The 24,125-nt window shown below is 43.5% G+C and overlaps 1 protein-coding gene across 1 annotated transcript; it reads left to right on the top strand.

Annotated features, from left to right (window-relative positions):
• The first annotated feature begins 323 nt into the window (after window positions 1-323).
• On the top strand, window positions 324-23,494 carry LOC147016715 (uncharacterized). Its single transcript, XM_085847914.1, has 3 exons — window positions 324-552; window positions 4,236-4,435; window positions 20,657-23,494. Exons 1-3 carry the CDS (start codon window positions 324-326, stop codon window positions 20,915-20,917), a joined length of 690 nt encoding a protein of 229 aa, XP_085704040.1. The 3' UTR covers window positions 20,918-23,494.
• Window positions 23,495-24,125: the final 631 nt, after the last annotated feature.

The raw sequence follows: 24,125 nt of genomic DNA on the forward strand, positions 1-24,125 counted from the left end.
TCATATACATTTGCATAGTTACGTACTCAATGCACATTTCATGTCTTTAATAATTCTGAAATGAAAATATTAAACCTCAAATCGAGAAACAATATTCAATGTACTTTGGTGTACCAAATCTCCTTGAGCACATGGCATCATGCATGTTGTATAAACTGAATAAACATCATGCATGCATATAAACTTTATAATAATTAGCAATTTCCACAAACGGATTTTCAAAACGTTATTTATAAAACAATTTAAAAGGTTGGAGAGCTATGTCAAATGATACATACAGTATGTAAGTATTCTTCCCATGTATATAAAACCACTGCCACAAAATGTGTCCGTTTGCTGTTGACTGCGCTTTCGCCCCACCTTCCCGTAGCATCCTCAGCGTGCTCCTCGTTAGTTCCTTCCGCTACGTGAAGCTGTCTCGCGCCGTCAGTGGTGCTGCGGGACCTCCGAGTGCGCTCGAGCAAACGTCGCGGGCGGCCACGTGCCTCGTGCTCTGCTGGCTGGGCGCATGCCTGAGCGCAGCACCCCTTCTGGTGTACAGTCGAGTGGCAGGTACAGCTGGATACGCCGCGCTGTGTGCTCAGCCCCTTGTATGTTCATGCCTAGCCTGATGAGTATAACACAGCATGTAGGTACGCGCGGGACTCATAGAATCCAAAACATGCATGGTTTTAGAACCGCATGGGCGGATTCCAACTGTACCAATGGAGCGTGGGGGTTAAGGGTGGGAGAACCTCCTGAGTGATTAAAATGAAGAACTTCAGACCATTATCTATGTATGTTTCAAGTTTGTAACTGCAGCATTAATCTTTTTCATACTTATGAATGACGCAAAATTCATTGGAATAATAATTATAAAAATAGGACCATGGGTCGTGATGATCACCTGGATCAGCAGCAACAGTCAATGATGTCATAAAATATGAAAAAACAAAATTCATGTGCAGAATCTGGTCACGTGATTGGTTGAATGGAAGCCCTCTTAATGCTGCCTCCAGTGATACATATTTACAGGTCATATTTTTGGCTGAGGGCATGGTTATGCTGATGATGCAATGCCATCTGTCAGTTGGTATAGGAATTTTTAGTGTTTTAAGCCTGATTTCAACCCGTTAATGAGTGCAGATTTTGATGCGGTCAATACACAGTCGTTAGGCATCAGATAAGAGGTTTGTGTCCAAGTTTCATCAAAATTGTGTGTTTGGTTCAAGCGATAATGACTGAAGTGTTTACAGACTCCCTGACTGACTTACCTATGGACATTGCTTGATCGCATAAGCTCACCAGACTAAAGTCCAGGTGAGCTAATAATGATAACATTAATAATGGCAATGATAATCCAAAGAATAATAATAGGACTTTCCATTCAAAATGGAAAAAAAATCTAATAATAATTATAATAACCTTATTATTATTGTTTGTGTGTTGTTGATATCAAGCTGTATTTTTATCATCATAACTACTTTTATAATTTATCTAGACCGTTACTATAAATAAATCACACTTAAAACGTGATATCAAAATAACACAAGCTTGGGTGTACTTTCCACCTGTATCGTTGTATCATTAGCATGATAGACAGTACTGTACTTTATACCTGTTGTATTTTTTTTTTTAAACATAATCTATGGTTCAGTTTGATTGCTGTTGATAAGAGATGGGTTACGGCAGAGAGAATGGAATTTAACTTACCTTTTCTAAATAGCCCTCTTACAACTATTATATATCATTCAATTGGAACAAACACCCTCCTTACACCTTTTTGCAATAACATTTGCGCCGCTCGAGAAATACCACCGTTTTATTTGGAAGCATATACAAGTAACTTTGACAGACGAAAAGTGCATTTGGCCCATCATATCTGCACCGTATCAACACTGTACGTTACTTCAATATATAAGCTCGTCTTCTTAATTTCACTCAGAGGGAAGGAGGGAAAAGTGGGATAAGCACAGGTATAATCACCATCAGGGTGTTTTTTTTTTACAGGTGAAGAGGATTGTTGGGTGAGCACTGATCATACACCAACAGCACATTGACTTGTTTAATGATGCCTTCTCAAAGACACTACCATCATGATAAACGCACACAATCACCCATCCATACCTCAGCTGCCAAACAGTCCTGCCAATGTCCATGGACGCCTCTATCCACAATGCTTCTAGGTACCTACCTAACTCAAAATTAAGCATACCTACTGTTTCTGCTCCCACTACCTTTCCAGGAAGACCATTCAATGCACTTACTACTCTTTGGGTGTAAAACCCTGCCTTACTACTGCTCTCCTCCTGTTCACTCTAAAGCTGTGGCCACTGGTCTTTTCACTGTTCATTCTGCTGAAAACTCTTTTGCACTTATTTTGTTGAAACCCTTCATAATCTTAAACATCTCAACCAAATCCCCTTGTAATCGCATCCTTTCTAATGTATAAAGTCTTGTTTCCTTCAGCCATTCTGATAGCTTAGTCTAGATAGCTCCGGAATCAATCTAGTATACTGAACCCTCTATATGGCAGCTATGTCTTTCCTTAAATGTAGCAACATAAACTGAATACAATATTTCAAATGAGGCCTCACTCGGTGCAGCGTTTACACTACCTCTTTTGATATGCAACTTGTCCCCTTGCAAATACAACCTGAAAGCCCACTCAATTTACCTATATTTGCATGACACTGTGCTGGTTAAAGTGTTAGTGTAAACTTAGTTCTTTGACTCACGACTGAATTTCAGATAGTGTAAGTTAAAGGTAATGGGTTTAAACATGTGAATGGGTCCTGATTTTTTTGGCCTGCAAAGGTGAAAGCTCCATTCCAACTGTCAAAGGTCCATAAACGAATGATGCAAATAAATAATCAAACACAAAAGAGGAATAATTTGCATTATCCCTTTATCCAGAGAGTTTGTGGTGCAGCTGAAGTATTAAAAAATGGAACGCATCAAGAAATGTCACTTTTGAACACCAATTTGTACCATATATTCCAATTAATTTCACCTTTGGAGATTGGATTCAAAATCCCCTTGATACCCACAGTTTTGACAATAATTTGTAAATTGTTCAGTGCCAGGGATAACGAACCGACTCTTCACAAAAGACACCATGGGATATTTCACTTCCACCAACTAATGCCAGAAGACTGGGTGGACACCCAGTTGAATGTGCATCTGAGGGATGGCACATTTTACAATACCTGCCTTTGAAGGACCAATTATAGCCAGGTCGGGAATCAAACTCAGACGAGACAGCTCAAGGGTAAGTGCACCACCTCTGTATCATCCCTTCAATAATATGTAACAGTGTAATGAAAATGATGTGACTGAAGCATAATTGGAGAAATCACTTCATATTCCCCAAATGAAAGATCAACAGGCACATCGGATCATGTTTCTAAAACTCATTCACACCGATTTCAGCTTATAACATGGTAGGAAAACTATAATTTGTCAGTGTTGTGTATAGCTTAAGACAGAGGTTATTGAAATCGATGAAGTAATAATTTAATCACCATATACACAGATATTACAATGCCGATTCCAGTTCAGAACCTGGTTGTGAAGTTGGCTGGTCAGCATGAGCTCGACCTAAAAGCTAGATGTTACAAAAACTGATAACACAGACTAATCATTTCATCAATGTATACGTGGATATTTCATCATTACAAATATAATAGTGGGATATCATAATACCGGTATTATATTATGCAAGTGGCTGTTCAATGAAGGAGCAATTCACCATATAAATGGCGACAGCAGACGGATAAGTGACAATAAGTGAGTGAATCCGGGTCCAGCTATAAACTGTCATCCTGGTGTTTCACAGACAGGGTAATTCATCAATATGTGTGCCATCCCTCAGATGGACATTACATGGGTGTCCTGTCTGCTGGCATTAGTTGGTGGACGTAAAAGATCCCATGGTATCGCCGGCACCATGAACAAATTCCCAAATGCTGCCCTGGCTACTAAGTCGAGCATCAGGTGTGGCCAGCCAGTTCAATACAGACTTGGGTCAAAAACATCCTCTGATCAACTCCATGAGAATGGGGGAATAATTTGGGCCATTTAAGTAGTCATTAAATAAGTAGTCGTTATACTTGTGCTCCAAACGTTAATTGCAAAATATGACAGCCATCAATTTCACTAAACCTTAAACATATGTCCAAAATATAGAGACTATACATGTACTTTGATGAGGAATTATAAATCCAGCACAATCAACTCCCACCAATTTGTTGCAGTCAAAATGGAAGAAGATGATGAAGAGGGTGAGCATGGGGAGTCCGACTGCTTCATCTACTTTCCCAGCACTTCAAGTCGCATGGCCTATGAACTGTGCTACCTGGTGCTTCCCGTGGCCCTGCCAATCTGTGGAACCATCTATACGAATGTGCGCATCGCACTCTGCCTGCTGCATGCAAAGCGTGCCGTCTCCAATGAGGTCCGCCTTCAGTGTGCCCACCCCTCCCCCCACCCCCAACATCTCTTTCTTGTTACGTCAATTTCAAACCCTTCGTGTGAGATACGGTGGCTCACTATAATGCATGGATTGCATACCCTGTGTTGTAGAAAAGTTTTATTCACAAAGTTGTTTGGAGCAGTGGGTCAGTGAAGAATGCACTTCAAAGAGAGAATGGAAATTGATTGCTCACTGCACAATAATGATGCACAAGCTTCAAACGATGCTCCCTGGCCTTATCTGTAGATGTCACACATCTCATTCGAAGACCATAAACCAGGCTGCTCCTGTATAATGGTGGTATAAAAACACGGACTTTTTTTCTGCTAGTTTTCTCTTCTATGATGTTGCGGTCAGGGGTCTTCAACGGCCAATGCGCTCGCCAGGCAGAAAGGGCCCAAAAGATCACCACGAGCTCTCATAATTTGCGAACGCGTTGACGGTTAAGACCGCACGACCATAACGAATCTGCCGACAGGGATAGCCAAGCGGAGCTTTGTCGGCGATTCGTTGTTACTGCTGGCGCCTTAAATGCGCTATTCCAGCCTTTCCCGCAAACAGGTTTATCAGTCCAGTTATCCGATACGCTATTGAGTTCCCTTTCCCCAATGACCACAAAACAAGTTCTCACTAACTGAGGATTTATCAGCAAAGAAGGGGAGGGAAGGAAAAGAACACAAACGCTCACATGGTGAATCAGACTGTGACCAAAGAATAATAAAAATAAGCGGTCATACATCGGTACTTGTGAAATCAGTCACTCTAACCTTGCCCTTTCGACTTCAAAAACAATATGCTTTCAGACTTTGATTTGTGAACCAATTCAGTGACCCAATATGTAAATTTTGTTCAAACTAGCAGAGTACTCACCCTCCAGGTAGGTAGAGCTTGTACATTACTTGCTGAAAAAGTATAGTCTGTATTGCAAGGAAACTCTATAAGTGTTTGTATGGTGTGCGTTTAAAGGGGTCTACAGGTCTAAAGGTCTAAGAGGTCTCAGGGATCCAAAGGTTCTTCACTGGTCTGAAGGGTATTCTCCAATAGTTGTTAGGGACTGAAAGTACCGAAAGGGTCTTATGCGGTCGAAGGGATCTAAAGGAGCTGTTAAAAGGTTTAAGACTGTCGGGGTCAAAGGGTCCAACAAGGTCAAAGGATCTAAAAGGGTGTAAAGGGCATGTTTCAATAATAGTTATGGTCTGAAGGGGTATAAAGGTGTAAAGGGTTTGAAAGGGCTAAAATATATGTTCCAAGAGTAAGAAATTAATCGACAAAGTCAAGGTCCAACAATGCGTAATTAATGGACATACATTCCAAGTGCATAATTAATCGACACATTCACATGGGTTGACCGAGGCTTCACCTCGATGATACTTCACCATCCACCTGTGATTTTGGTTATATATATATATATATATATATATATATATATATATATATATATATATATATATATATATATATATATATATATATATATATATATATATATTGTTGCGGGCCGGGGGGGGAGGGTCGGGTGAGAAGACCACTCGGTGGAGGAAGCTATGTCGGTTCCCACCAGACTCCCCGGAATTGAAGGCCATCGAACACGGATAATTCCATGACGCGGCAGTCGCCTAACCGACCGTGGACGCCAATAACTCAACCGCGTGACATAGGGTCCTCCCGCCTATGGGTTAATCGGGTTACCTAATTAATCACGTGATTTAATTACCGGGGAACACGCCCTCGGTATGCCTTGTCCGAACCGGATCACTCTACCGGATTGGATCACTTTTCCGGATCAGATGCAGCCGAGCGACACTGCCAAGGACGTACCGGCTAAAAGGAACGGATAGTTTGGAATAAAGTCCCGGCTAAAGTAGAATTCGGACCATGCTGGATCAATGGAAGAAAAGACAAAAACGAGCAGGGAACATTCCTAATAATAATAATTTATTTACAAGCAGGCGAGGAAAGATATGTGGCACAGTGAATAGTTTCATTGTTGTGTGTAATGCAGGGACAGAAAGAAGCATGTGGTGCGACAATAAACAGGCAACTTAGAAAAGGGGACACAGAGCAGACTTAACACGAAAATAATAACAATAACAATAACGATCTTCTGCAGTCTTACATAGGCAGACAGGCGCCAGGACACACACAGACACAAAAAACCCGATGATGAGGGAGTTTAGAACCAGGAATTGCGCACTATAAAGGAGGAGCTTGAGTCGAGAAAGGGCGGAGTCCAGATTGCGAGGGTGGAGTAGTAGGCGGGACCAGGTAGGCGGGTGGAGTCGTCTTCGTGTGGGCGGAGACGAGGAGGCGGAGACGAGGAGCAGGAGGCGGGTCGTGGCGGTGTCTTTGAAGCGAGATAGAGGTGGAGAAACTCAAAAAGCAAGAGGCAAGCAAAAAGGCAAGAGACGGAGGAACTTCCCCGACCTTTATAGGATTTGCAGCTCGGGGGGAGGGGCCACCCCGAATCGTAACGTCATCACGTGAATCGGGCGCTCCGATTGGCCCCGACCCCTCACGTGGCCCGCCAGCTTGGACCGGAAACCGTCTCACTTCGTTTCCGGCAAAGCCATCTCAAACAGCGGCAATATTGCGCTCCGACCCCACGAGATGACATGAATCGCCCACACCGAAATTGGCACGCGAATGATCCTGCAAAAACCCCTGGGAAACCGGTCAAGGGTCCCGCATGCCCGCTCAGGCGTTCACCCAGCGTCGATCAACGTGCTCGGTCCGCGCCCGCCAATGTGGCCCACACTACATTCCCAGGCTCGATCGCAGCTTCGCTGGCCATAGAGACGAGAAGATATTCACCATCAGTGGAGAATCCACTGCTGCCAACGAGGACCGAAGGTACATCATCATGGATAAATCCGTGCACGTCTCACGAGTGGTGTACGTGTCTGCTTTCGAGCACATACAATACAGTGCGTGCGGTTACGCCATTACGCACGTGGCCAGCGCTCGCGGTCACACGACTCCGCTAGCGTGTGCGCAGGGCGAACACCAATATGTGTCGGATATTGATGTTAAAAAGGAAACAAGCCGCTTCTACTCGCACACTCGTATCCTGCCAAACATGGCGTGGTCGTATTTGTTGGCCTCCGTATGCGTTTTGTGCAGCGTGGGCTTCGTGCTGGGTGTGTTTCGCGTGCTGTGAAAAACACCATTCGTGCAGCTTCTTCAGAGGTATTTATTTGCATGCCTTTTTAATGCAATCGGCAATTCTCCCCAGACCATCGGAAGCTCGAGTCGATAATCCCGCACCAATAAGCACACCACATGAATCGGCGCTGCAGCTTCCCCACTGCGGCGCCGCACGCGCTGGCCTCTACGAGGCCCCACCTTACAGCGAAGGCGCATGTGGCTGATTTACCTCAGGAATAATCAGAAAAGAAGAAGAGTAGGGATGAAATGAAGGAAAAAAAGATTGAAGCAACCCTAGCTATTAGATAATCACAACGGACTCCCTTGTTGTCCCACTAAACAAAAGGAAGGGGACTATCTCCACGTATAATAATGGAATAACTGTCTTCAGACACCTATCTGTTCTATGCATGCGGTTCCGAGAACCGCAGCAATATATATATATATATATATATATATATATATATATATATATATATATATATATATATACATAAACATATATACATATATATATATACATATACATATATATACATAAACATATATACATATATATATATACATATACATATATATATATATATATATATATATATATATACATATACATATATATATATATATACACATATACATAGATATACATATACATATATCTTCTTCTTCTTTCGGCTGCTCCCGTTAGGGGTCGCCACAGCGGATCATCCGTATGATCCGCATAGTGATTTGGCATATGTTTTCTTACGCCGGATGCCCTTCCTGACGCAACCCTGGTCGCCTCTTACGACACAGGGATATGGTACACCTATTTTTTAACCGGGGTATACACCGGCCCAGTACACTGGTACTCATTTCGCCGACCTCGGAAGGATGACAGGCTGAGTCAACCCCCTGGTGTATTAATTCAGTGGCTCAACGGGGCTTGAACTCAGGACCTCTTGGATCCCAAGCCGCTGCCCTAACCACTGCGCCAACACCAGGCTCCCCACATATACACATATATATATATATATATATATATATATATATATATATATATACATATATACATATATATACATATACACATATATATACATATACACACACATATGTATATATATATATATATATATATATATATATATATATATACATATATACATATATATATACATATATATATATAAATATATACATATACCTATATATTGGTTCACGAAAAAATATTTTTCGTTATTGCTCTCTGTCTGTCTGTCTGTCTGTCTGTCTGTCTGTTCCGAGCATAGCTCCGTGGGTTTTGATCCGATCCTGATAAAATTTTGTTGGGAGGTTTATATCATGATCTAGTTGTGTTTTCCTGAGAATGGGTGTGGTGCGCCCATTATGGGTGGAGCCACGCCCAAAAAACGTGTTTTTAGGGGGTAGCCGATTTCAATTTGCATCTTCTCCTTGGGGGTTTGTCGAATCTGACAGGGGTTTCGGTATTTGGTTAGCCCAATGGCATCTGCATAGCCCCACAGAGCTCGATTTTTCATTTTCGTCCCAAGGTCAAGGTCACAAGGTCACGAACTTAGAAAATTGCGAATTTTGACATAAAAATCCATCTTCCCCGAGGGGTTTGTCGAATCTGGCAGAGGTTTCGGTATTTGCTTAGCCCAATGGCACCTGCATAGCCCCACGGAGCTCGATTTTTCAGTTTCGTCCCAAGGTCAAAGTCACAAGGTCAAGATCACAAGGTCACGAACTTAGACAATTGCGAATTTTGACCTAAAAATCATACAACCGCCCAAACTTTGAGAGCTAGGATGACAATATTTTTTATGCATAATCTTGAGGTCATTCCCCACCTAAAGTCTTGAAACCATTTTGCTCTATCTCGAACACCTTGCCCGTGGCGCCCTCTTCAAGTTTGTTTTACGCTGATTTCATCAAAGTATGGACAATCCGAGGAGTGCGAAATGCCATATAGCCTACATGACATTATATTGTTCCTGGAATGTTGCAGAGGAAGTTTTGCACCAAAGGTCATAATCCTTGACCTTTAAAGTTCACAAAGGTCAAATTTTCAAAGTTGTGGGGATAGTACCGGGTTTTCGACCTTCTTCGACGAACTAACTCCATTAAGCTATAGCACGTATCCTGTTTCCTTATTTTAATGTCCACAACATTGTTTTGTGACCTTTAAAGGTTATGCAAAGGTCAAATTTTTTAAGTCGTTGAAGGAAACCGGGTTTTCAACATTTTGCAGCTTATAACCTGTCACTCATACCACATCATGTTGATCATTCTTATAACTTGGTCAAACATCACATTGTCTCATCCTTGACTTCTGAAACAATCTACATCGTCAAATACCGCTCGTGAACCATCGTCATCTTCAGACTTGTGTGTGTAAATAAATAAATATATATATATATATATATATATATATATATATATAATTCCAGCAATGTGTGTGTGTGTGTGTGTGTGTGTGTGTGTGTGTGTGTGTGTGTGTGTGTGTGTGTGTGTGTGTGTGTGTGTGTGTGTGTGTGTGTGTGACCGCTGTTTCTCGACAACCACTGATCCGATCTTATTGAAACTTGCCAGATATATTGCTGGGTACCTGAGTATGTGCCTTTTCAAGGTTTGATATTAATCGGACAAGTGGTTCCCAAGTTATGGCCATTTATTTACCAAACCAATGACAGGACATGTTGTTGTGTGGGCGTGGCCGATGGGGAAGGGAAGCTCAGCCGCGTTCCCCATTACGGGTTACAACGTACGGGCTTCCGGATAATGATGACTTCGTGTATTCTAATAATTTCTCGATTTCTTATGCGCATTTATAGATAAACACAATGCCCCAAGTTATGATCATTTTCATATTGGACGGTGCATAAATTTCGGTAACATCAGAGTGAGCTGGTATGCTCCGAACCAGGAAGTAATTTTTTTTTTCTCTTCTCTTCTCTTCTCTTATTCCTTGCGATACATTGCGAAAAGGCAAAATATGTTGGCGCGAATTGAATAATTGGCCATTAAAACCTAAATTGCTAATCATCGTAACTGTGATATGCGAACTTCCGCACCACGCACGTCTGGGCACACGAGAGCGAAGAAACGGCCTGTGTGGTTGGTGTTTGTTGCTTGCGGTTGGAATATTTATTTATTCTTTTTTTTTTTTTACGGGCACGTACTAGTATATATAATTCCAGCAATCTGTGTGTGTGTTTGTGTGTGTGTGTGTGTGTGTGTGTGTGTGTGTGTGTGTGTGTGTGTGTGTGTGTGTGTGTGTGTGTGTGTCTGTGATTGCTGTTTCTCGACAACCACTGGTCAGATCTAATTAAAACTTGCCAGGTATATTGCTGGGGACCTGAGGATGTACCTTTTCAAGGTTTGATATTAATCGGACAAGTGGTTCCCAAGTTATGGCCATTTATTTACCAAGCCAATGACAGGACACGTTGCTGCGTAGGCGTGGCCGATGGGGAAAGGGCGCTATTTAGTTACCAATGACAGGACACATTGCTGCGTAGGTGTGGCCGTTGGGGAAGAGATCCTCAGCCGCGTTCCCCATTACAGGTTACAACGTACGGACTTCAGGATAGTGATGACTTACTGTATTCTAAAAATTTCTCGATTTCTTATGCGCATTTATCGATAAACACAATGCCCCAATCGAGTCGTCGTTTACGGGAGCGAAGGAAAGGCCTGTGTGGTTGTTTGAAAGTTTTTTTTTTGCACGTACGGCCACGCACGTACGGGCACGCACTAGTATATATAATCAAGTGAATCAGATAAAAATTGATGATTGATGTGACCTTCACCTTTGACCTTAAAAACAATAAGCTTCGAGCTCGTGACTACCTCTACCATGTGGTTAAGTTTTGTGAAGATCGGAGGAAAATTGCGACCTGTAGGTGACTGACATACAGGCAGAGAGACAGACATAGAGACAGAGATAGACAGAAAGACAGATCAGACCAACCAATATTCTTGTGAATCTTCGATTTTGCAAGTAATAACCATAGCACTCATGTTATCAACGACGAGACTTAAATTGTTAACTTAATCACTCATTCTGGGCACACCAGAACAGGAGAGAGAGAGAGAGTATATAAGACAGTGAGAGAGAGAATGAGACCTGTCCCCTTTGCGATGCTCACACACACAGGGTGAATCCTGGCTTCACACAGGTGGCCCTCATTCCCGATGTGTGCCACGATCTGCATTTCGAATCACAAGCACAACACAAACCCAGCACAGGCAGAGACCACAAAAGAGGCAAATGTACAGGTGAGCAGGTAGGCACCAATCAGGTGACCCGAATCCGCAGCACCTTGAAGCCTTGTGCTGCCCAGAGAGGAAGCCCACCGAACAGAGTCCAAGGGAAAGAGAATGAGAAGCCCAGAGATAGAATAGCGATGGACCAAGCACCTGAAACTCTCAACCTCACGCTGCATTGCTCCTTATAGTCTTCTCCCAGGTTCGTAAAGCACACTCGTGGGATGTGCTGATTGGAAAATGCCACCAGGCATGCCATCATTGTGACACCGGTTGGCATGTATGGTATGATGGTCTTCCGTTCATGCCCGCAACCAGTTACCACTCTAAAAAAAAAAAAAACAATAAAAAAATATTACAAGATGAACACCTGAAAATTTCCAACATTTTCAAAGCTTAGGTAGATCATTACACATCCCTTCTTGACTTAATGATTTGCCTCAAATTATCAAGAAATCGAGATGTGCAAAAATTTGAGGTGGCTCCCATATACATACCCCAGCAACCAAAGAGGCATAGACTATGTACATTTTACAGGGTGCCCTGAAAGCTGCTTTAGTAAAGTTGAAAGTAAAGCATTCGTTCTGAAACTCTTTTAAATATGCAGGTTTATTGTGCAGTGGTTACAATAATTAATTAGTCGTATCTGTATGCGCTCCATCATTCTCCTGAGTCAGTGTTGCCGCATACCATGGCGGGGGTGGGGGGGTGGAGGGGAAGGGAAGGGAGGAGGTGTGAGAAATTTAGTAGGGGTAAAGTGACTTTTAGGTCACCCTGTACAATATAGACGCAACAGCCAGCTACTATACGCATAGCCTATTGTCCCAGTGGACTACACTGACCCTGGTATAGTGCATCTTTAGCAAAAAGTCGAAATGAATTGCACTATCACACAAAAACAAGGGCAAAATAAGTGTAAAAAAATAAAACAAGAAAACACTCGTTTACTTTAAAAATAAATTGTGGAAATTTAGCAAAATCTTCCAAAATTTGGCCATTTTAGTGGGCTTTTTTGCAAGTTCCCAAGATGGGCCTCAATTTTCCATTATCTTGGGAAATTTTCCAAGTAGTGGTAACACTGCCTGTGACTGGGTGGGTCACGCTAATTCGCTGCTTGCTAAAAAATAAAAATAAAAACGCCATCCAAGGACAGAAACATCGTGGAAAAGCGAAGAACATGGGAAGGGGTAAACGGGGCTTAGAAACACACATTTAATGCGATATTAAAAGATTAACTCTACACCTCATTCATGTCAGCCTCCGTCATGGTTATATCAGAATGAGATGATTCGTCACACGGTCATGAACTGTTAAACCCCAATATTGGGGCTGTTCAAGAGGAGTGTACCGTGCATGCTGATGGGCTTGATTAAACCCTCATAGTAATTTTTATTCGACATACAATTAGATTTTTGGGGGTCGTGGAAATCTGATGCAACAAACCAGGGTGGTGTATAATTATCAGCAGAGGCCTACAGGCCTGATATCTTAGGCCTGCCATAAAAGCAAGACGGCAGCCATATTATTTTGTATGGGTGCCATGGTGGGTGTAGTCAAGCAACAAATGTGGGTGGGGTCCGGCAGCTATACTACAATCCTGAGTTCAAATCCCATTTGGCTGTTGAATTAATACCAGGTGGGGTTGACCCTGCCTGTCATCCTTCCGAGGTCGGCAAAATGAGTGCCAGCTTGCTGATATCCTGTGTCGGAGTGGCGACCCGTCCAGGATTGTGCACAATAGCCAAGGAGACTGCTTAGGCAGCACCAACACTCTGCACAGAGTATGGTCCCAATGGATGGATGGTCAGCCAATTCTTAAAAGACTTGCATAAGAACCAGCTGGCTTGGCCTGATGTTTGAATGGAGTCAATGAGGAAACTTCTACACATTCAAACATACTTCTTTCTCCTCCCCCATCCCAACCTTCACCTAACCCCTCACATACTCCCCTATCCCCCCATTCTCTCTCCTATCTTAATTCCCACCCACACTCATGCACACTTAATAAGTACATATCGACTCCAAATACAGCAGGTACAGGTTTAAATCCTGGCTAAGCTTTAATGTCCTTATTTTTTAAAATCTCCTCCATCAGCCCTTAAAACAATTCACAATGTTGTTACACAGAAGTTAATTCATTTATTACAGTTGATGTCTGGTGCATTGTGGATGGGAAGACAGACAAAAGCTGTGTGAGGATCAAAACATGAAAACCCATGGTTTGCACTCAGGAGGAAGCTTAAGCCACCTGTATATGGAGCGATGCATTCCACAATTACCACTACAAGGGTAATACTCGAGATGAAATTAGACATGATCACTGCATCTCCATCACTTGTAAGTCACGTGAATGAACCTTGTAACAAACGAACTGTCGCTGTTGGAGGAGATTATCAACCCGTGCCACTTATCAACAAAAAAAGCGCAGCACTGCAAAGATTAGACTACAAAACAAAAATCGTTCACTGGTGATTGAGCGCACATAAAACATAACAAGAGAGCAAGCACATTAAGCTGCAAATTAGACCCATCAGATTTTGTCCCTTCAAAGGTCGTCCACCTCTAACTGAAATCAGACCTCAACCAATTCCTTCTTCAAATTAGAATACCGGATGGGGAAGCAGGTATGTGGGAATGCCTACTATTCTTTCCATAAAATATTTTTTCCTGGCAGGAGACAATATCAGGTATTGGTGCAGATTCAAAAGGGTCAAAAATGGAATTGTAAATTTATGGATTGAGGTGACCATGGTGGTAGTTGCACGAAATAGTGCATCATGCGGTACCTCCAACAATCACTTAAAAATATTAAAATTAAATAGTTTGGATAACTGCTTCTCGAACTGCCACCTTCACAAAATACAAAGCAATATCAGATCAAATCATGAACCATGCTCAATATAGAGGGTGTCGGTGCTGCTGAAGCAACTATGGCTCGGGTTACTAATCTGAATGGGTCGCCACTCCGACACTGGAAGTCAGGACAGGAATTTCGAACTTGGACATGGTGCTGGTGACAGCTTGCCAACTCTTCACAAAGGACACCGTGGGATCTTTAATGTCCACCAACTAATGCTGGCAGATGGAACACCTGGTTTAACCTCCATCCAAGGTACAGCACACACATTGATGATTTACCCTGCCTGTGAAACACCGGAATGATAGTTTATAGCTGGGCCGAGATTCAAACGCAGACTGGACAGCTTAGAGGTGAGATTGCGTACCTGTGAGGCGAGTGTGTCTGCAGCAAATGTTCTCATGGTGATCACTGGAATCTCTCTCGAGGAAGCTGAGTCTATGGGCCGATCATGTATCCATCGCAAACAAGTCAGTGGTCTCTCTGTCTTTTTCCGCCTCATTTCTGGTATTGCACGCCTTGCCCTCTCCGTGCTCTGCCCCCCCCCCAAGTATCTGTAGGACGTGTGTGGTCCACCAGCAACCCCCTCCTCGTGAAACTGCCTAAATCCAGAACTACTGCTCACCTCCACACATTTATTCCTTTCTTTTCCCACCTGTGGAACCACCTTCCACACTCTCTTCAAGCTCATTATTCTCAAGAGAGCAAGCACATGAGGCTGCAAACTAAACCACCCACACCCCTCCCAAAATTTGACTAATGTACCCATCTTGTCCACCCATTGCATTCTCCACTAACCCTCATCTTTACCTGCATCCCTTGTTTGTCTGTCTCCATCTACCTTCTCCCTCCACCCTGCAGTTGGCATTTCCCCTTTCTCCTGCTGTTCCCTTTGCTATGTTGTGTCCTGATCTGTTCTGTGACCTCGCTCTTCCACAAGCCTAGACCATGGAAAAAAAAATAAGTTTCCTGTTTGGAATGATTTTCTATTTTATTTGACTGCCAAGCAGGCAGAGAAAAAGGAAATTATAGGGTGTCCCAAAAAAATATACAACTTTTAAAATGCTTTGTTTGATCCTAAAAAAGCAGTATTTTGTCACTAATGCTTCATTTCTTGTTGCAGAGACCTTGAAGTTTATTTTGATACCAAGCAAGCGCCAGAAAAATGCCAAGACTGACCGTACAACAACGGACGAAAATTGTTGAACTTTGGCACCAGACGAAAAGTGTCATACAGGTGCAACGTCTTTACTCGAGACATTTCGGTATCCACTTGCGCCATGCACCAAACCTTTGGACAATAAAGTGCACCATAGCAAAGTTTACCAATGTGGGAACCATGTGTGACCTTCGCAAGGGTCACAGTGGTCGGAAGAGGACAGGTCGTAGTGAAGAAAATGTGGAAATGGTGAGACAGGCGGTCGTTCAGAGTCCAAAAAAATCGATTAGACGACTTTCTGCCAAGACAAACATTCATAAGAGCACCGTTCAGAGGATCCTTCGCCAAGACATTCATGCCTTTCCATACAAAATTCAAACGGAAACGGTGCTTACTGATCAACAGAAACGCAAACGACTAGACTTTGCAAATTGGTTGAGTGGCCACTGTATTCCCCTGACCTTACTCCTCCAGACTTCTTCTTGTGGGGGTATCTCAAGGACAGGATCTATGGAAACCCTAGGCCTCAGACTCTTGATCAGCTGAAGGAAAACATCCACCGAGAAATCCAGAACATTCCTCAGGAAACGTTTCCCAAAGTGATGGAGAACATGACCGCGTTTGCAGGCAGTGATTGGACAACGTGGAGCCTACATCGAACATGTGGTCTAAAAGAAAACGACGATTCTATACCAAAATTTAAATTTTGGTGGCAATTTCGACATTGGTACAACGAACTTCAACCTTTCAGCTTTCTATCCAGCCATATATCTTTTAAAAAATAAATGTTATGACCATCCTCTTTGCAGATGAAAAGTTGTATATTTTTTGGGACACCCTGTATATCTTCTTCTTCTTCTTCTTCTTCTTCCTCCTCTCTCTCTCTCTCTCTCTCTCTCTCTCTCTCTCTCTCTATCTCTCTCTCTCTCTCTCTCTCTCTCTCTCTCTCTCTCTCTCTCTCTCTCTCTCTCTCTCTCTCTCTCTCTCTCTCTCTGTCTCTCCCCTCTCCGTGTGTGTGTGTGTGTGTGTGTGTGTGTGTGTGTGTGTGTGTGTGTGTGTGTGTGTGTGTGTGTGTGTGTGTGTGTGTGTGTGTGTGTGCATCTGCAATTGGGACTAATTCAGAGACAAAGTACTGATCAACGGCAGGTTTGTTTTCCAATTCACTTTCAAAATATAACAATCAATTTAAATACTTTGTTCCTTGATCATAAACTGACATTTGTAGACAGACAGAGGGATGGATGGTCATGAACCAATTGCTTAACCCCGCTTTTCACTTCACATGCATGGGGTACTTACCTCATGTAACTGGGATGCTTGGGACCGAGCACTAAGATTTTGGTCATCACTGTGTTCGCCTTGGCCAACAACTTCTGTGCGTGCATGTGACTTGTGCATGCGACTCACAGCACAGGCATGGTTCTCATTGGTACAATGTTTTGCTTTGAGTTACATCATGTCAGTCAACAATGACAAACATCCTACATTTCACTGGTCAATAATACTTTAAACTGGAGAGCATTTGTCATTTGCTGCCGCCTACTTTGAATAGTATCAGTCGCCAATCAAATGCAATGAGATTACGGATATGATTTTTCACACATCATCGAGAGAAACTGCCCGAAGGCTGACAGAAACCTTGTCACAACATGAAAATCTATCAAAAACTTTTATGAGGAATTATTTTGTGAAAGTGGTATTTTTTGCTGTTATTGGGCAATAAAATTGGAAGCCTGTTCAAGTATAGAAAAAGTGGTTGACTAGTTGGCAACTCTGCAATTGATCTACCTTTCTTTTTACAGTGAGTGTAACATAAGTGTTATTCCAAGCAATGCTTCCCCAGAATTTCTAGTGTACTTTATTAGACTAGTGGGCCTGTTGGTCAATTGGCCAAAATTTTAATTGGTCTTCAAAGCCTTGTTGCATACCTGCCTGCTCTTCTGCTTGACCATTAGTTTGCCTTTCACCAAGCCAGGGCAGGGATTATATTGTTGCGGTTGAGGAAATTCGCAAACCACCATTCAGGTCCCGTAGGTGAAGTATCTCTGTAAGTACATGTGTAGTTAGCCCCAAACCCGTTGTTTAGAGGGAATAAATGTGATTCATTCGGGCTGCGACCCTTTGAGATAGTCGTTTTTTCTGTTCTATCTTTATTTTGAACCAACCACGTCTCAACCGCCATCACACAACAACCACCAACCACAACGCCGCTTCACAACAACAACAACGCCAACAGCCACGACCTTTACCTTCACAACTCGCTCCCGCAAACATCGCATCACCGCCATTCCAAACGTCGCCATGGCCATAAACCACCACAATAAACCCTCCACCACCTTCACCTCTCCTTCTGCGGCCATTCGCGCACCACTTGTGAATGCCGAGCGTCAGGCTGTCCTGGCCTCGTACGGGACGCGCGCCGAACCGCGAGTGCAAAGTGCAGCCTTTCCGAGGAGAATTCGGATCAGGAATGATACACGCCCATTTCTGATCCGTCCAATCAGCAAGCGCGGGCGGTTTAGCCCCTCCTCCAGGCACATCGGTGTAGAATCGCGATATGCAAATTCTAGGATCAGGGGAGACTCACGCCCCTTTTTCTCCATCCAATGGGCGAGCGTGGCTCCACCCCCGAGCTCGTTCTGATCCAGAAATTTGCATATGGGTTCTCCTGCCGGCCTATAAAGTGCCGAGCGCAGGGTCGAGTCGGGCTCGGTCGAGTCAGTTTTGGAAGAGTCAGTTTTGGAGAGCAGAGTGTGGCAGCGGCAGTCAGTTTGGGAAGAGTCAGTTTTGGAGAGCAGAGTGTGGCAGCGGCAGAGTGTGGCAGGGGAGTCAGTTTCGGAAGAGTCAGTCTGGAGAGGTCGGAGAGCCGAATGGAGCTCGCAGTCTGTCGGGGTTCGGAGTCTGTCGGGGAGCTGCAGAGAGGGGAAGCCTGGAGCTTGGAGCGGGAAGGGAGTCGGGAGGCGAGGGCGTACAGGTGGTTTGCTGCAGTCGGCTGAGGAGAATTGGAGAAGAGATCGAATAGCTCGGGTCCGAGGCAAGGAAGACGGCGGTCGGCGACGAGCTCGCAGTGGAGTCGCTCGGCGCGGGACCCAAGCAAGCCAGCTATCCTCTTTCCCCAGAGCATCAACAATTCCCCCCTTTTTCCCCCCGCGCTGAGATAGTGCGAAAAGGGGGGGCCCCGTTCCCACCCTACTCCAAGCAGTGCCAACGAAACCCACGAAGGAGCGCGGAGTCGGGGCGCCGCCGCGCCGCCACATTTGCGACTCATCACAAGACACGGGTAGGATCCACCCGGTCTCGCGGACCTGACCGCTCTTTCAGGTCCCGCGCAAATATTGGCCCACAGGCCCCGTCTGCCCCCTTGTCTTTGAGGGTGGCCCTTTTCTTTTGCTTTTGAGTAAATGTGTTGTCGGCGCCGTCTGTAAAGTAAAACTGTGTAAGTGTTGCCGTGTGCTCGCGTAGTCGGTAGTAGATCTGCATTGTTGTGTTTCTTTTGTAGCATTTGCTGTAGGTGCATAATTGTTGTAATTGTATATGTGTGCTCTCCGTGTGCCACGGAATAAATGTGCATTATGTTGAACTGTTTTCCCGTTTCGCTTCGTCTTTTCTTTAATTGAATCTCCATCTTGCTTCACGTAAAGGGTTGGTAGTGGGCTTAATACGCCCGATAATTAATCGGAACCGTCGAGGCCGACGATAACACCGCTCGGTTATCCCGCTAGTACGGAACGGGTCGCTTAAGTGGCCCGTGTCCGGAGTCGCCCGGTCTACCCTCCGCGTGGGAACTTAGGTAGGTCGAATTTGGCGAACAACCCTATCCCACGCGGGGGGGCCGATTGGCACGATCGTGGTGAGGCCGAAAGGCCCACCCGTGACTAGCTCCCGGCGTTAGTCCGAGAGGGTCACGACAGAATTGTCCGTCCGGTGGGCGACGTGCCGCGATTCGAGTTACGTGGCTGTTCGCATGCCGGCGGGCGCGAATTCGCAACAATATGTTCATGATTATTATTGTTAATATTATGAATATTACCAAATATATGCTTTGTTACAATGTTATCATTGTTTTTGTTATTTATTTTGTAATGAGAATGCCATGCCGTGGAAGGACGTATTAACCTGCTCCATACACCTTAACATGGCATGGGTTTAAAACGTGGGAATACTTCTGGGTTATTTGTAGTTAATTAGCCTAATCAACTCAGGACGTCATGAAGATCATTTTGGTGCATCACATTCCCCATCAGAAAGCTCCGGTAGAGCTCCACAAAAAACATCACACACACACACAGCCTCATCCATTTATAGTAGATAATAATAATAATAATAATATAATATATAGAGTAGCAGGAGTACCTGGCATTGCCCGGTGTTGTTCTAACCTTGTTGGCATTTTGAAAAAAATCAATTTGTTTGTTTTTATGTGTGTGCCTAAAACACTTCCCGACACCCACAAAATAATGGGGGGCAGGGATCATTTCATATTACCTTTCACAAAGCTACAAAGACTTAGGCACGATAGAGTGATAAAAAAATCCCTCCCCCCACCAATTTTTGGGGGGTTAAACACTCCTAGACACTCACTGATGAACCTCTGAAAGTTTGATTAAGATCTGTTCAGCCATCTCTGAGAAAAATGGTGACACACACACACACACACACACACACACACACACACACACACACACACACACACACACACACACACACACACACACACACACACACAATTATTATTATGGATAACGTTAAGACATTTTTGTTCATATTTGTCAACAACCCACTGCATCCCTAGGCTGATGGTCCTAAGTTATCGGCGTCCCCCGTACGTGCTGCCCGCTCAGTGCTTCTGGCTGCATCTCACTTCGCTTTGTGCTGGCTCCTCCATCTGGCATTGCGTGCAGCCTCACTACTCAGTGCCGATACAGACACACTTGCTGCTGAGCTTGCCACATACTTTGCTGCCTCATACACAGCTGTGAGTCCTTTCGTCTTCCTGCATGGCTTGCGCAGACTACCACGAGTTCCATGCACTCAGAAATGTGGTACTGATTAACAGTTAATTCCAGCCACCGTAAAAATGCCGTAGGTTTCAAGAAATTGTTTTTTTATATACAAAGTTATACGATGTCTAGGCTTATGGAATAATGAGGTGACATTAGGGGAGAAGGTAATGCACTAAAATTGTAGCAGTGGGAACATCACGGATACAAGAAGAGGATAAACAAACAAGAGGAGTACGAGGGAAATATAGCAAATTGCAAGTCGCTAGGAAGAGGAAGGTGGAGGGTGTTTATTTCTCTCATATGCATTATAAAGCGACAAGTAGCATCATTGTTCAGGAGTGCAGCTGTATTGATGATGCAGTGCCCCCTGCAGTTTAGGGCAGGTGTTTTCGGAATTTGGCCAGAATGCCCATGCCAATTCCCTCGTTATTTGTCAAAGCACACCGTGGGATCTTTAATTTCCACAAGTTAATGTTAGCAGAAGGGTCTGAATCTTAACGTTCATCCAGGGTTCATCGGAGGGACAGCACACTTTATGATGACCCTACCTGCACCAATCCAACAGCTTTAGTCCTATAGACCGTTCAAAGATTTCTTTTCAACCAACCAGCATATAAAAGTACATGTCAGGAGCACAAAAATAACGACAGCAGCAACAACTACGTATTATTAAAAAAATCCTTTTTCATGTCTTTCACTTCATTTTATATCCTCATTGACACTCACAGATAGACATGCAATATGTTTATGAAGTACAACCTTCTATTTTTTGATTAAATCAGTTAGAAGAGCAACAAGAGCCAGGCCTATTGGAAGGATTGGCCATAGAACAAAAACAATTCTGTGACAACTGGAATGAATGAAGACAACCACAACAACAATCCCGTGACGGGGGCTTGAAGTACCGCCCACTGCGATGCTGTAACATCATCCAACATGGTGAATGCTTTGAGAAAAGTCTACTTTCTATTGGACTGAACGTAATAAAAGTTGAAGGAGAAAGTTGAAATTTATATGGGAGAAGTGAGGAACAGTTGGCCTGGATTTGGCCTGGATGGTGTACAGTTGGCCTGGATTTTGAAAGTTTAACCATGAGGGGTTATTGGAAGAATGCGTGCTTCCTGGAATTGCTGGGGAGCATCGGAGAAGTGAAACAGCAGTGGTAGCAATGTTGGAAAGAGGTGGTAAATAAATAAATAAATAAATAAATAAATAAATAAATAAATAAATAAATAAGAGACCACTGACGTGCCTGTGATGTGAAAGCAACAGACATTGTTCTTCAACCTCGTCTTCGGAGATTCCAATAATGTCAAGAGCTTTAGATTCCGCAGAATCAGGGAAAGACAGATGTGATGCTGGGGCTGTTGTTGAAGCCTAAAAGTTCAAGAGACTGAACCTCTTCCAGTGGTTTGCCAGGGAAATAGACAGGTGGGTTCGCTTGATGATCGTTCCAGAGCGACAGGGTGAGACAGTGAAATTTTCCAGGATTGACAGACATGTTACATTTATCAGACCAGCATTTAACCAGTTCGAGATCAACAGAGAGTGACAGCTGCAGCCTGCTGAGCTGTGGGGTAAGGTACTATATAACACAATGATGAGTAGGCTGCAAAGAAGGAAGTGAGGGTTTTCCAAAGCATCGATGAGGCCATTTATATAGATGAGGAACAAGACTGGGCTCAACACAATTCCTTGGAGAACTCCATCCTTCACGTGGAGAGGGGAGGAAAGGGTTTCACTGATAACACGTTGACTGCATGAGTGTAGGATGTCAGAAATCCAGGAATTAAGGTGGCCTTGAATACCACAGGCAGGGAGCTTGGTAAGCAAAGCATGATGACAGACTGTCAAATATCTGAGATATGTCCAAGGAGACAATCCTGACCTCTTGATTGAGATTGAGGGCTTCCAACCATTGCTTAGCGAGTAGCAGCAAATCCCTAATTGAGTGACTGGGATGGAATCCAAATTGATGATCAGAGATCTGGCTGTGTGAAAAGAGGAAAGGCTTGACATGAGCATCAATGAGTGATTCCATAACTTTGCTTGTAATTGGAGGGACTAGTTGATAGGATCTGTTTTTGCACATTTCTTGGAGCTGGGAGTGATATTTGCTGACTTTCAGGCTAATGGGAGGCAGCTAAAAGAGACCAGACTCAAATATTGGACACATACTAATGCACTCCAAAAACCGTGCACATGTGCATGAATCACATATGACTCAACATGCTTCCAAGAGGAAGAAGGACAAGAATAAGGACGAGAAGAAGGACGAGAAGAAGGAGAAGAAGAAGGAGAAGAAGAAGGAGAAGAAGGAGAAGAAGGAGAAGAAGGAGAAGAAGGGGAAGAAGAAGGAGAAGGAGGAGAAGAATGAGGAGGAGAAGGAGGAGAAGGAGGAGAAAGAGAGTGCAAAATGCATTACCTCCACCTCTGGTGGAAGGAGGTTATGTTTCCACCCCTGTCTGTTTGTGTGCAGGATATCTTAAAAAGTTGTGGATGGATTCGGATGAAAGTTGGGGGTGTGACAAGGACGAATGTTTAGATTTTGGTGAAGATCCAGAAATGCATCCGTGTCGAGAATTTTTTCAGTGATTCTTCATCATTGAGAGATAGGGCTAAACATTATGTATGTATATATATATATATATATATATATATATATATATATATATATATATATATATATATATATATATATATATATATATATATATATATATATATATATATATATATATATATATATATATATATACCACGAGGCTGTAATATGTAGCCGTAAAAAACAGTATTTGAGTCGCAAGGAGTTTGAACAACATCGATGAAGGCATGAGATTGACCAAGACTGGAGAGACAATTATGAAAGGAGAGTGATGGTCAGGATTAGAAAGTGGGATAAAGGATAAAATAAAAATCAGGCAGAGAATGAAATGGAGAGGCTGAAGAAAATAGCCCTTGCCCTTCACAGGGGGCATCAAAGCCTGAGGTCTTGTAGCTCTGCTGTGCAGGAGGCAGGTCATGGCCCAGGATCCAGGTTGTGTTGGCACTGACTCTGGGAGACTGCATCAGCTGCCACGTAAGGCTGAGAACACCAGGTGCATCCGGCTGGCACGACCAATTGATCCCTGCATTCTCTTCACTAATTGTTGCCTCTTACTATATCCTGCTTCATTGTTACCGATTCTGTTTGAGTGTCCCAATTCTCGTTTTCCTTGCAATTTATTTTCTTTACCTCCTTGATGAAACCCTATTTGC

This window comes from Eptatretus burgeri, chromosome 11, assembly GCF_056783735.1.
Source record: "Eptatretus burgeri isolate ZD-2024b chromosome 11, Ebu_testis_v1, whole genome shotgun sequence".
NCBI classification, from domain to species: Eukaryota; Metazoa; Chordata; class Myxini; order Myxiniformes; family Myxinidae; genus Eptatretus; species Eptatretus burgeri.